Source organism: Epargyreus clarus, unplaced genomic scaffold (genome assembly GCF_041222505.1).
Source record: "Epargyreus clarus isolate Ecla_fem2 unplaced genomic scaffold, WU_Ecla_fem_2.2 ptg000008l, whole genome shotgun sequence".
NCBI classification, from domain to species: Eukaryota; Metazoa; Arthropoda; class Insecta; order Lepidoptera; family Hesperiidae; genus Epargyreus; species Epargyreus clarus.
The window spans coordinates 8,447,728-8,461,878 of NW_027332216.1; the positions used below are offsets into that span (position 1 = coordinate 8,447,728).

Genomic DNA, 14,151 nt, shown 5'->3' on the forward strand with positions numbered 1-14,151 from the left:
TTACAAAATTATAAAAAAATAATTATAGGTTTAACAGGAAAATAAAACTTTTCTTGTATGTACACATCACATTGTTATTCAGAATCAAACACTAATAATATTGGTATTCCATTTTGCAATCTAAAATCTCAATAGAATAGAAAATAAAACATTTTGTAGTGATTTAAAACTATTATGCGTTTCAATATCAGGCATTTATGGATGGTGCTAAGTTAAGGTATAGCCAAGTGACCAAGTACATAAGTACATAGCAATTAGTCTCAAGTAGAGCAAACGGTTTAAAGGCGCCTATACATTTGATTACCTATGGAATCGACACACTCAATGATAAATTTAAATAGCTAATTTTCTTGACTACTACAAATATGCCAGATAAGAACAAATGCAGATATATAGGCACCTAAGAGGATATAAATTATTTACAAATTCTGGCTAATTCCATTCCTGGAATGTCAATGCTTAATAAAACTAAAGCTTAAGTATATAATTCCACAAATAGTTACAAAATATATAATGACATTATTTACATTTGTTTCAACCCACTTGGTTTTAGTTCCTTTTATAGATCATATGTGTATATAGGTATGAAAACCATTTATCATTCTTATTTACTTCTCAACCTCAACATGTAGCATTCATTATCTGATTATCAGTCTCAATAACATGAATTAAGTACCCTACAGTAGCTAAAATTTGGCAGAACACAATCAATCCTGGATTTTGATATCACTCTTTGAAACATTCTGATTCATTTGGTCATTTTCATACTCCACAAAATCGTCAAATAAACTGGGCCAGGCTTCTGTGTCATCATAGCTACTGAGATCATCGCCCACAAATTCACAGAAATTTAAAAACATGTACCAAGTATCCTTGGGGATGCCTCTTATATGAGAATTCTTCTCTAGGTAGCTCAACCACCTGTCTAATATAGGAGGCTCATTGTTTGTGAAGACTAGACGCCACAGAACTATTGCAATGTCTGAAGGTAATATTCTCTGTCCAGTACTAACGTCTAGACCAAACTTAAATGTAAATCTATACAAATCCTTAAACTGTTCAGTGTCCCTCTTTAGTTCACTGGTTATGTCATTTAGTTTTAGTTGTATACCTTTGATAGAATCAGTTTTCAAATTTTTTAAACCTTGTACAAACTCTACCTTTGTGAATCTACACATTTGACTAGCATTTAATTTCCAAGCAAGCACTAAGACTTTGAAATCATCTGGATTCAATTGTAAATCATTACATAGGTTTTCTATGCCTTCTGCTAATATTGCTTCATCTAATGAATCTTTGTACTGATCAAACAACTGATTAATTTTGGATTCTGAAATTCTGGGTTCACTGGAGCCCAAAGATGACATGGTCCGAGGAATTGAAGGCAGCTTTTGATAAAATGATTTTGGAGCTTTTTCACAGTTTACATTTGTTCGCTGTAAACTGACAATTTCACTGGAGCCTATATCACTAAAGGAACTTAGGGTAATAGCATTTTGTACAGTACTGTTGTTTTTGTAACAATTTATACTATTTTCATTGTCACAAAGAAGGGGTTCTTCCTGAGGGTAGTCAGGGGTCATGACAGAAGGCACTTGACTGGTTGTAACTATTTCTGTGATTTCTGAAATAAACATAAAAATAATCCAATAAATAAATGGCATATTTAGAAAGTTGATATGGTGTACATTTAATTTAGAAATGTGTGCAATAGTTGATACACAGGTTTATATTTATTATGGGATGTTAGAAGTAGCTTTTATTTTAACTAATACATGTATGTCCAATATCATTTCTCAACTATTGCAACGTTAATGTAAGTATTACATATCAATATCGTAATTTAATGCAATTAACCAATAGCTAAACTTACCATCTTTTTTCCTGTGAGGGGACGATAAAGAATCAGCATTTGTTTGAGTTTTGAAACAACTGAGACAATGGCCCATTTGATAAGGTGTGCAACAAATAACTCCAAAACATAAAACTCGTGTTTCGCACACAAGTGGACCAAGCAGACTTCACCAGTGCTTCGCTCACTATACTATACAACATAATGACCAGAAATCGCCTTGAGATTTCTTAAATATCTAGAGAAAACCTGAAATAAACAAGTAAGATGTATTCGCATGGGCTACAATTATTACAATGCGATAAAATTCTTATCTAATGCAATAACTCACAAATAATTCATAACATTTACGTACCATCCTCTTCACTCATTTACAACACGACAAAGGTCAGGTATATGCTATAAAACTGAGAATATGCTTAGCTTTATTCAACATATTAATTGTTGATATAATAATTTTGCTTTTATTCAGTTTTTTATAATTACTTGTATAAGTTTACTGAGTCTTCCACAAAAACCTATAAAACTGCATAAAGGTGCACCTAAGTTATCTTGTTCTACCGACAGACAAAATACAATACATACACCACAGAGTATTTTTCATAGACCAAAAACCAGCACAGATTACAGAAATACATTTTTAAACAGATTGCATTTGCATATTTAACCTTCTACACTTAAGATTTTTTTAGAAATTTATTATCATTATGAAACCCTATACTCCTAAATGAGACGATAATTATTAAATATTGATACATACCTATTGATATCTATAGTCTATATTTTTAAGTAGTCTATGAGTTCTGTGACTCTCTGTGGGGTCTAATATATGAATATTAATTATCTATGGATCTATGCTCTGTGGTGGCTACTGACAGTACTGCCTAAGTGCCTATATTTTGAAAATAAGTCGTTACCGTTACAAGACAACAGTGTAAAGTGTGTGAAGCAAATAATGATCATTATACCATTTTAACATTTTGTAGGACGGAATTCGAATAAATAAATATAATTACGAATAAACGATAACAAACTTACCATGAGTATTACGGAAGAAAGTTGGAAGTACGCCATAAATCTAAGTGAGATTGAAGAAAAACGCTTCATTGATTTTGAGTTACATATAAATGAACATTGTAATCAAATCCTGAAACTTCTTGAAGAGAGTTTTCTGCAAGGTATTATTTATCAAGTAAACACAGGTCAAAGTTATGACGAAGAGCTTAGACTTCTTGTAGAAAAAAATAAAAAACTCCGACAAGAAGTTGAAGATAAATTAAAAACAGTGTCCCGACAACAAACTCAATACGAAAACTATAAGCAAGGTATGATCTCGTTTAATATTTTGTATGTACATTTCAATCACATAATCAATATAAGAAGTTGTTTATCGAATTTTAAGATTTTGATCTTAATTTATTGAATGTTTTTCCAGTTTACGTAAGAAGGCTGCTTGCTGTTTAATTTAATGCACTTTGATAATTAAAATAATTATTAAAATAAACAGGAAGCATCCTTCCTGTCAAAGTGTATTGAAATAATTATAGTATTACTAAACGGAAAAAAACTTGCTACAATGTCTTCCAATGGGTACAATTATTTTAATTATGTTTTGAGTAACTAATTAATAAATAAAGTAATTTTGTTGTTTTTTTATTTCAGACCAAAAACTGTTATCACAGGAAGTCAAGGAAACACACGAGGCATTTTTGATGGCAAAGAAATATTATAAAAAGTTTTTAAAGATGTATTATTGTATTGAATCAAGAACTGATGATAAGCAAGTTATTTACATTCAGTTTTTTACTGAAGCTAAGAAAGACACTGAAAACTATTCAGTCCGGTTGATAAGGAATCTTAAATCCAAGCAATATGAATGTATGTATTATATATGTGTATATAATATGCTAGTTAATAATCTCTTATAAAGCTCTATATATTTTAAATAGATGTATAGGTGATGAAAATTTAATGACAACCTGTGAAGGAAGAAGTGACATAAAAACAATATACATAAGAACATATTAAAAAGAAATATACATTAAACCTTCTGCGCTAACTAAAATAATAAAATACATAAGCGCCTACAATATGTATATATGAACTATACAATACATATTGAGATATTGTGATGAAAATGTCCTTAATAATTTATATTTTAAAGGATATACTTATGTCAAGAGGATAAAGAGTAATCTGTTTAACTAACTTTCAATAGAATTAGTGTTCCGAGGTTCTTACATAACATTACTAAGGTTATTACATAAACATATTCATTGCTACTTTTGAGGACTAAGATATAATGCATTGTCTTAGTATATCTTATGAATTATGATATTATTTAAACAAGAACACTCACAATCCTCTTATAAGGCAGGAATAAAAGGTAGCGGAGCTTACTCCCTTGTTTAACTTTAAAAGGTTCTTCAATCTTTAACTTGTAAAATAATATTAAACCCTCTATTTCTTTTTCAGTATTGAGCACTACACCTAAACTTAAGATGCTGAAAGAATACCAAAGAATACTACAAGAAACTGAAGATGTGCCTGGAGCACTTTGCACTATAAGGGATGAATTTGTGACCATTAAGGGAGCGAAAAAATGATGTTGACTTTAGATTATCTTTTTTTATATTATTGGATACCTAAAAGTTGTATTGGTTTCTACCTAGCAACTGCTAACTATAAATGAAATATTCCAAATAAAATTTGGACCCATTGTTATTTGTTGTATGTATCTTTGGCACCCAAGCCACAAGAAAACCACACAATATGGGCTAGTATAGAAAATATTATTATTATTTTTACTGTGGGGTACTAATTTTACTACACTTTTATTCCCTACAACTAACAGAGGTATTTAATAATAAAAAAATAAACTTCACTTATCTCTTATACCATATTATGATCACATAAATTTTAGTAGATAAATTAAAACTGACCAATATTATTTAAATGAAAACAATGTTGTTTTTAGTAAAATAAAATATATTTAGTATTCATTCACCAGGTAATACATGAATGCAATTAAAATAAATTAAAATTAATTTAATGTTAAGGTAACTACTCCATTTAGGTCCTGGGAAAGTTATTTTAAAAACTTAACTGTAAATAAAACATCTTTGAAAGTGAAAATTATATGTATAAGGGACATTGTGCATGACAATTTAATGCAATAAGTTGCAAGCACAAAGTAGGCGGTACATCTTTTATATTACCTCATATGCAGTTATGTGAACAAGGGCCCTTATACATTTGGAGGGATTAATTTTATAAATATATACTTGTATATAATAACTACAATAAAATTATGTAAATATGTAAATATATAGTCTATTATATTTAATTGTTCCTTGCACCACTAGTTATTTTAACTCTTCCCATCAAACGCCTCAAGTTTCATAGGTTTCTCATACATATATATCTTTAAAATATTGTATGCATAAACATTCAAATTTATTTAATGTGTTTACAAATATTCTTTCATAAAATGTATTGGTTAAATTGTATTTTTATCATTTCGTCTCATCCCATAATATATATGCATAGGTTGAACAGGTAATAAACAATTAATTATAGTATATCTTTGAAAATTTTAAAACAAAAAAATTAATAAAAGTCCCAAAAATCTCCAATAAAGTAACGGAGATTGCATTGTAATCACCATTTTGTGAGATTCATTCGGTACATACTGTGATATAATAAAATTTTTCCTTCCAAATTTTTTTAATAAATAAAACAAATTGGTCTTTTTCAAAAACAAAAACGATAGTGAAATACATAGTTACAATTATGACTCTAATTATGTTTAAATAATTTTCTGACATGTTACTTTCAATGATTTTTTTCCAATTAAATTCATTATACGGTATCAAGATTATAGAAAGGCAAATCATAAGTGTTTTTGACGAATAACTTTTTATTTGTAATTGTAACGTAAAGTTCCTACACTCATTCATTATTGTGCAGTCCGTAGATAGCACAAATAAAAGAAGCTAAATTTGAGATGCTAAAATATATTTAATGACGTGAAAATAGTTACAAATTACAATATTATAATTATTGGGGTATGTACGGTAAGGGCGAACGATGCGAACTGAACCGCGCGGCACGCCGCCGCGTGACAACGTTTTGCTGATTTCGCATTGTAGGTGCGATGCACCGAACATGCTCCCGAGACAACAAAAATGAAAGATAACAATTGCAATGCTAATAACAGACAATATTTAAAACAATGTTAGTAGAACTAAGCTCAAATATGTAAATTGACTTAAAAGTTGTATATATAAAATTTAAGAAATATAAAAAATATAAAAATGTTTAAACTACATCCGCCACTCTATACACCCTTATCGGCACGGGTGAAGTGGATGCGTCCTTTTTCACTTTCACACTACACTTATCACTAAGCTGACGGTCAGCTCTGTTGTTTAGATTTCGCGCACTCTCTACACTGATAACACTGATATTCGGTGAGGGTGAAGGCCGATAGCTCACGGCTACCGGTAGCTGCTTTACACTGCGACGCCGGCTGCACCTCTTCCATAGGATCACGACTGCTACCACCACACCAGCTGTCAGTAAAACGTAGCTAACCACGTAGTGATGAACATCATGATAGTCCATTGTGGTGTCTTGAGGAAGCTCTACGTTTTTTAACTGATTTATTTGCTGTCCAAGTTTTTCTAAATTGCGATGAATATCGGCGCTGGATGTTTCATTTCCATCTATCTTAAATGATATATTCAGGAGATGATTAATTGGAGCTACCCGTGGTGTATATAAGTTTGGTTCGATAGCGATCTTTCTGATCGCTTCCTTTTGAGAGTACGCTGTAAAATCCGTTTCTTTTATCAAACAGTCTGAACTTAGGTGTACGATACCCGAGCCCGTCAGCTGCTCGACGGTAACATGATCATCACAAATAAGGCGTAGTACACACCGATTGCAACAGGAAAATAAAAACGAATTAGATGCATAAAGTTTCAACCATTTGTGAACACAAATCGATAGTTTTGTTTGGCAGTGATGAGAAGATGAATCTCTTACACATAGTCTATTATCTGGCTTCAAATGGTAGAAAGTAGTGTGTAAGTTACATTGATAAGATGAGCTAAGATAGATGCACTGCTGCATATCATTTTCTCCCATTGGAATGTAAAGATCCTTCTGAAGGTTAACTGCTATGTAATCCGATATCGGAATAATACTGTACATATTAGTTCCGCTCTGACGTGGTACAGCTATTATTTTATGGAGTTCAAAAGTATCTCTAGCTACGAGAGGAATTGAGATTTCAAAAATAAAGTACTCGGCTGTCATTCGTGCTTTAACCTTTAAAATTTTATACATTTTAGCCATTTCTTGAGAAATATTATCAATAGGTAATGACAAGTCTTTAGTTAACTGTCCGGAAATAATATTAAATTCACGTTGTAATTGTTGTGGTGAGAGGAGATGGAAATTGTATCGCTCATAATGCACGTCTGTTATCAGATCCAACAGCTGATCTTGAACGCTTCTCAAATTGCTAATCAGATTACCGGCGATTATAATGGACATTGTAAATTCATCTATTAGTTCTATGCTCTGAATTTCCTTTTTTAACGAATTTAAGTTTTGTTCTAGATTATTTAAGTTTTGATTTACAATTTTGTGCTGTTTACTGATCGTTTCTTCCATTCTTTTTAGAACATTATACTCTCCTTCAATTATAGATGTCTGGTTTTTCCATAACGCTCTCATATGGTTCTCATTTCGTCTTATCTCATTTATGTCTCGTTGGTATTGTTCTGCGAAATGCTCATCGAGTACCCCGAACAATGTGTTCGCGAGGTATCCCACTCCATTGATAAGGCCGCGCCTCGGTCGTACGCGTGTAAAATTACGCTGACCAAGCAGGATGCGGTTATTGAACTCTAACTCAGATGTGCTGTGTTTTAGTTGTGATAGGGCTACGTCACAATGTGACTGTTCAGATATAGATATACATAAGTTATTCAAATACTTTATATGTTTCTCAATGGTGGCAATTCCTTCCCAATAGGGATACATGTTATAATATATGACAAGCTTCCACTCGTCACGTGCTATTTTCATATTGCCAATTTTGTCGAAATATAACCCCTGATCTTCTTTAAATGTTGTTAATATCTTTAACGATGCTTGTGATCCATTTAACAGTGTCATGAATAATATAAAGGAATATATTACCATTGAAATAAAACTAGGTTTCGCTTGACTTCTTCTACTGCTGCTTTTTTCTATAACTTCCTCTTTCTGTACTTGTTTGTCCGTATTTGCGCTTGCGATAGGTAAAACTGAGAGCTTCAATACAGGTCGCTTTATAATACCATTTTTTGTTCTAAGTGATACCACTCTAACCAAGCCATCTCGTCCAGGATGTAGTTCTATCACTCTGCCCAGTAACCATCTTCCTGGCGGAAGGTTCTCCTCTTGGATCGTAACCATGTCTCCTATCTTCATATTTTCCCGCTCCTTATGCCATTTACTCCGAACCGATAGTTGAGTGAGATATTCTGTTTTAAATCGCTTCCAAATATCAGATGCTAATTTAGAAGTCATATGCCATCTAGTCCGGGCATCATGCTCTGTCTCTATAATTGTCATTCCAGGTCTCCCAGATAGAAAATGAGCTGGTGTCAAAAAATCTAAATCATCATGATTCTCCGTTAAAGGACACAGAGGTCGTGAATTTAGACAGGCTTCTATTTGAGCAAGAAGTGTGGTGTACTCTTCAAAAGTCAATTTCTGCTCTCCGACCACTCTCTTCAAATGATGTTTTACGCTTCGTACTGCTCGCTCCCATAATCCCCCAGCACTGGGCCAAGATGGAGCATTAAAGTGCCATTCGATATTTAACTCTGCTATTTCATTAAAAAACTCCTCCCCAAGTGTATTTTTCAAGTCATGGTATTCTTCTTTTAACATCCTATTAGCTCCCACGAAGTTCGTGCCATTATCGCTGTATAAATGCTGTGGCGCTCCTCGCCTTGCGACCATCCTGCGAAGGGCCGCTAAAAATGCTGAACTACTAAGGTCTGAAACCAGCTCCAGGTGCACCGCTTTGGTGACCATACAGATAAATAATGCTATGTATCCTTTTGTTGTTTTTATGCCTCGTCCCTTATTGGCTTTCACTTCCACATACCCAGTGTAATCAACCCCGGTATGACAGAACGGTAGGGACGGGTTAATTCTTTCATCTGGTAAGTTACCCATTAATTGACTTTGCTTTATTGGATCGTGCTTTCTACATTTTACGCAATTTTTAAGCACCTTCTTTACTACTCTATTACCCGATACTATCCAATATCTCTGTCTTAAATTTGCTTGAGTCAAACGTGGGCCACCATGGTAAGTAAGCTGATGGGCTTGCTGTATTAACAGATTTGTAAAATTGCTGCTGTAAGGTACTACAATGGGGTGTTTCATCTCTGTACAGATACGAGCGTTGTTCAATCGCCCTCCCACACGTAATACCTTATTGCTATCTAGAAATACTCCCAACTTTAATAGTTTGCTTTTATTATGCAATTTATTATGCTTTAATAAACATTCAAAGTCTTCGCTATATTCTGTCCTTTGTACATATTTTATGATAAGTGATTTCGCCCGCTTTAATTCTTGTAATGTGAGATATGGCGGCATCTTTTTACTTGCTGTTTGTTTATTTGTACTACTGAATCCTAGGGTATTTATAGCGCGTAATACCCATGCTACAATTCTTGTAATTTTTGTTAATGAACTTTTTGAGTTTAACAAAGAGTTTATTATGCTATCTTCACTTCTCTGTACTACGTTTACCCGATTCTTCTTAAGTTCCTCTTCTGTAGAATAGCTAGTGCTCTCATTTTTATCTTTAAATTCCTTCAACCACTCAGGTCCTCGCCACCACAAAGTGTTGTTTACCAATTGAGAAGCTAAAAGTCCCCTGCTGGCAGCATCGGCAGGGTTCTCGGTTGACTTTACGTAACGCCATTTATCGCCTTGTACTATCTCTGTTATGCTTCTGACTCGGTTAGCAACAAAGGTCTTCCAACGACCTGGGTCGCCTTGCAACCAACCTAAGACCACCATAGAGTCTGTCCAGCAATATACTTCTACACCTCGACTTTTTAAACATTCCAAAATCTTTTTCAATAATTTTGATAACAAATGCGCTCCACATATTTCTAATCTGGGCAAGGAAATTGATTTGTTACAAGGAACTAATCTGGTTTTTGATGCTACTAAAGTCACCTTCCCTTCATCTTTCTTTACTACTCGTGCATATATAACGCATGCATAGGCTTTTAGGGACGCGTCACAAAAACCGTGCAATTCTATGACGTCATTCTGCATACATCCTATCCATCTTGGAATTTCACAGTTGCTTAAATGAATAATATCCGATTTTATCTTCACCCACTCTTTATTAATCTCTTCAGGAATTTCATCATCCCACTGTAAGTTTGCTAACCATACTCTTTGAAAAATCAGTTTTAATTTTGTAGTTAAGGGTGCTATCCATCCAAGTGGATCAAAAAGCTTAGAAATTTCACCTAATACGACTCTTTTAGTGGGTGCTTTTGTATCAATCGAATATTCGAAAGTAAACTTATCACTTTTTGGGTTCCAACGTAATCCTAACGTTTTTGTAGCGGCATTCGATTTAAAATTAAATGATAATTGATTTGCTTCATTATTATCTTCTATACCTTCTAGTAATCCCGGCTCGTTTGATCTCCATTTTCTTAATTGAAACCCCCAGATTTTAACAAATTATTCATATCTTTTATTAGCTTCTGTCCACTCTCGACATCAAAAGAACCGTGCAATAGGTCGTCCATATAGAAGGCCTCCTTCACGATGCGTGCTGCTTCTGGATACTTGCTGCTTTCATCAGCTGCTAGTTGCTGCAAGGTCATCATGGCCAGAAAAGGCGCTGCTGTCGTACCGTAAGTTACTGTAGTCAGCTGATATTCTTGAATGGGCTGTTCTGGTAACTCTCTCCATACAATTTGCTGGTAGGGCTGATCTTCCTCGTGGACTAAGATCTGGCGGTACATTTTTTCAATGTCCGAAATAAATGCATATGGATAGATCCGCCATTTTACTATTAAACATTGTAAATCTTTTTGCAAATTTGGCCCTTTAAGCATCATGTCGTTTAAGCTGTATCCACTCGACGTCTTCGCTGATGCATTGAATACCACTCGAAGCTTTGTGCTAAGGGAGTCCACTCGTTGTACCCCATGATGTGGTAAAAAACATGCTGGACTTGTGCTGTTGTTTTTAGCTGGAACCATATGCTGTAATGCTATATATTCGCTAATAAATCCTTTATATGCATTTGAGAATTCCTTTTGCTTATGGAACTTCTTCTCCAAATTTATAAATTGTGCCTTTGCCATATTTTTTGATTTTCCGATTTTTTCATGTGTGTCCGGTTTCATAGGCAATCTAACGACATACCTTCCATTTACGTCGCGCTGCGTGGTCGCCGAGTAAAATTCCATACATGCTTTATCATCAGATGATAACTCAGGATCTTCTTCTAAATCTTCTACTTCCCAAAACTTCTGAATGCTATCAACATTTGTCATAACAATATTACATTGGAATGACTGCATCTTCCCAAACAAGATCCATCCAAGCTGAGTCTGTTCTGCTAATGGCTGACTAGGCTCATCTCCCCTACAAATGCCTCCCATTTTGATCAAAGCATATATATCAGACCCCAGAAGTAAGTCAACTGGACGACTTAACCAAAATTCCTTGTCCGCTAAGTTTATATTTTGAATGAACGACCACGACGGTTTTGTAAAGCTTGTTGTTGGCAAATTTTTTATTAAGTTACTCATTATTAGTGCATCTGTACTAAACGTGAAGTCATTATAAATTGAATTACAAGTTATGCTTATCATGCCTTTACAATTATTTTCCTTTTCCCCTAGACCATAGACCACTCCACGGCAAAACGATCTTTTTAATCCTAATCGCTGGGCTGAATGTTCAGATATGAGCGATATCTGCGATCCCTGATCTATTAACGCTCTTAAAAGTATATAGGTACCATCCACAGCTTTAACCTTGAGCAAGGCCGTGGCTAGTAAAACTTCAGACGATCCATTTTGAGACACGTGTAAATTATTTGATATCGGGTCATTAGCTTTGGCAATTGGCAACGAACTATTTGCTGACGGATTAGTTTTTGTAAAACAATCGTGAAGTAAAGTATTATGCTTTCCGTGGCAACGGTGACATCGTTTCGTAGAAATGCATTGTTTGCTATTATGTCGAAATAAGCAGTTTATACATAAATTTAATTTGTTTGCCGTTTGCAACTTTATTTCATTAGGCATACTTGTGAATTTTGTACAATTGGGTACACCATGGTCTCCTTTGCACAAAGCACACTTATTAGTGCCTACGTGATACGACTTTGGATAGTTATTACTACTATATGCATTAGCCCCTGACTTTCTTCCGTTATTAGAAAATTTCGGATTATTATGTTGAGTTGGTTTCGGTGCGTGCTCTTGCTTTCTGCGCGAGGATTCAAGACTCGTAAATTTATTTTCCAAATATGACAAAAAATCCTTTAAAATTGGTAGCTCCCGCGAGTTATTCAAAGAGTCTATGTAGTCATTAAATGTGTCGCTATCCAGTTTCTGAGACAAAATATGTATTAAGATGGGGTCCCAGCTTGTTACATCTACTCCTAAATTCGTAATGGCATGAAGGCTTTCTAAAATGACGTCATGCATTCTTTTTATAGGCATTGCTGATTGATAAGACATGTTAGGTATATTCAATAAGGTATTTAAATGGGACGTAAAAATCAACTTTTTATTATTATATCTATTGTTGAGAATTTCCCAACAAACATCGTAATTTGATGAACTTATCTGCAGGTGTTGAATGAGTCTCTCTGCTTCTCCGCGTAACTTGCCTTTGAGAAACTGCATTTTTTGAGCTGGCGATAACGAGGGATTGCTATGAATGGCCTCGTTAAATAAATCCTTAAACGACGTCCACTGCTGATACGTACCAGAAAATACCGGAATGTCCATTTGAGGAATTGATTTCTCCCTATGCGATACAGACCACATTTTCTGGTTAATGGCTTTCTTTAAATTAATAAAGGTATTTTCATGCTTAGTAAACTCCTTCTCATATTCCTCCTCCTCTCCGTTCAACTCCATATAAATCACCCAATGAAGGGAATCAATAGCTGACCAACGTGATTGTAGCTCTTTCAATACGTCTTCAAACTCCCACTTTTCACTAATTATTTCCAAGCGAATGTTCCTGACCGTTCTCATAAATGCTGTGAAGTTGACCGTCTGCTTACGTAATAGATCATCTAATTTGCTTGTTGTACCTGTAGCAACGTAGACTCGTGATGACCCGGCCTTCGCTTCCACTGGTTGCTCTCTCGATGCCGACATCTCAGGCTGAAACGTCTCCTCTGGCTGCTCTGCTGCTACTGCTGCTACTGCTGCTGCTGCTGCTGCTGCTGGTCGACCTAATCCTACCTCCTGCTGCTGTTGGTCGATTATATCTCTAGCTGTTTGATATAGTTCTCTCGTACTCTCATAATCCGATTGAATAAAATAAGGATGATCTTTGACACCAAACTTACACAGGTTTTTATGATTCTCCTCGTAATCTGCCCAATAGTTTTGTAATAACTCCAAGCGTCTCCTAAAGTAGTCACTTGTTCTTCTCTCTCCTGCTGTTTTCTTTAGGTTAGAAATAAATTTTGCAATAGCTTCGTTTATCACGTTTTGATTCTCATATATAGGTTCCATGTTTTAGTTATAGATGCAGTAAGTTAGATAAATGGAAAGCTCTTACTTGGACACGTGGCTTATAAGTGAGTTCGCACGACGCTCCTGCTTGCTACCTGATGCTGCTCCTGGCTGCTGGCTGCTTCCCCAATCGTAAACCGATATTCCAACACGCTCACTGAAGTTCACTTGCTTAACGGGTCACCTAGGTTAACCACGTTTTCGATGGACACGAGGTTACTGCCACGTGGTATTGCGGCATGTAACTAAACGCGAGGCCCCGCTTTTTTGATCTCCACCGCGCGCTAGATCAAGTAGCTCGAAGGACCAAAATGTGCAGTCCGTAGATAGCACAAATAAAAGAAGCTAAATTTGAGATGCTAAAATATATTTAATGACGTGAAAATAGTTACAAATTACAATATTATAATTATTGGGGTATGTACGGTAAGGGCGAACGATGCGAACTGAACCGCGCGGCACGCCGCCGCGTGACAACGT

The 14,151-nt window shown here is 34.8% G+C and overlaps 4 protein-coding genes across 4 annotated transcripts; 1 reads left to right on the top strand and 3 right to left on the bottom strand.

Annotated features, from left to right (window-relative positions):
* Nucleotides 1–355: 355 nt before the first annotated feature.
* Nucleotides 356–2,440, bottom strand: SCCRO3 (defective in cullin neddylation 1 domain containing SCCRO3). The gene is made up of 3 exons (XM_073075893.1): nt 2,208–2,440; nt 1,874–2,101; nt 356–1,624 (listed from the first exon to the last, which is right to left on the bottom strand). The coding sequence occupies exons 2-3, from the start codon at nt 1,947–1,949 to the stop codon at nt 708–710; spliced, it is 993 nt and encodes a 330-aa protein (XP_072931994.1). The 5' UTR covers nt 1,950–2,101; nt 2,208–2,440; the 3' UTR covers nt 356–707.
* A 300-nt stretch (nt 2,441–2,740) lies between these two features.
* On the top strand, nt 2,741–5,171 carry LOC140744330 (uncharacterized). Its single transcript, XM_073075894.1, has 3 exons — nt 2,741–3,177; nt 3,515–3,730; nt 4,328–5,171. The coding sequence occupies exons 1-3, from the start codon at nt 2,892–2,894 to the stop codon at nt 4,456–4,458; spliced, it is 633 nt and encodes a 210-aa protein (XP_072931995.1). The 5' UTR covers nt 2,741–2,891; the 3' UTR covers nt 4,459–5,171.
* Nucleotides 5,172–6,269: 1,098 nt separating this feature from the next.
* LOC140744165 (uncharacterized) lies at nt 6,270–8,950 on the bottom strand. Its single transcript, XM_073075656.1, has 2 exons — nt 8,237–8,950; nt 6,270–6,443 (listed from the first exon to the last, which is right to left on the bottom strand). The coding sequence occupies exons 1-2, from the start codon at nt 8,948–8,950 to the stop codon at nt 6,270–6,272; spliced, it is 888 nt and encodes a 295-aa protein (XP_072931757.1).
* A 1,658-nt stretch (nt 8,951–10,608) lies between these two features.
* On the bottom strand, nt 10,609–11,568 carry LOC140744166 (uncharacterized). Its single transcript, XM_073075658.1, has one exon. The coding sequence runs from the start codon at nt 11,566–11,568 to the stop codon at nt 10,609–10,611; it is 960 nt and encodes a 319-aa protein (XP_072931759.1).
* Between the last annotated feature and the right edge of the window lie 2,583 nt (nt 11,569–14,151).

Bases quoted from the DNA above. Each gene is read 5' to 3' on its own strand.
- LOC140744166 (XM_073075658.1), bottom strand. From the start codon at position 11,568: ATGGGAGGCATTTGTAGGGGAGATGAGCCTAGTCAGCCATTAGCAGAA.
- LOC140744330 (XM_073075894.1), top strand. From the start codon at position 2,892: ATGAGTATTACGGAAGAAAGTTGGAAGTACGCCATAAATCTAAGTGAG. The intron at 3,178-3,514 runs GTATGATCTCGT...TTTTTATTTCAG, and splicing joins ATACGAAAACTATAAGCAAG to ACCAAAAACTGTTATCACAG. The intron at 3,731-4,327 runs GTATGTATTATA...TTTCTTTTTCAG, and splicing joins TAAATCCAAGCAATATGAAT to TATTGAGCACTACACCTAAA.
- SCCRO3 (XM_073075893.1), bottom strand. From the start codon at position 1,949: ATGGGCCATTGTCTCAGTTGTTTCAAAACTCAAACAAATGCTGATTCT. The intron at 1,625-1,873 runs GTAAGTTTAGCT...TGTTTATTTCAG, and splicing joins CCCTCACAGGAAAAAAGATG to AAATCACAGAAATAGTTACA.
- LOC140744165 (XM_073075656.1), bottom strand. From the start codon at position 8,950: ATGGTCACCAAAGCGGTGCACCTGGAGCTGGTTTCAGACCTTAGTAGT. The intron at 6,444-8,236 runs GTTAGAGTGGTA...CTACGTGGTTAG, and splicing joins ATCCTGGACGAGATGGCTTG to CTACGTTTTACTGACAGCTG.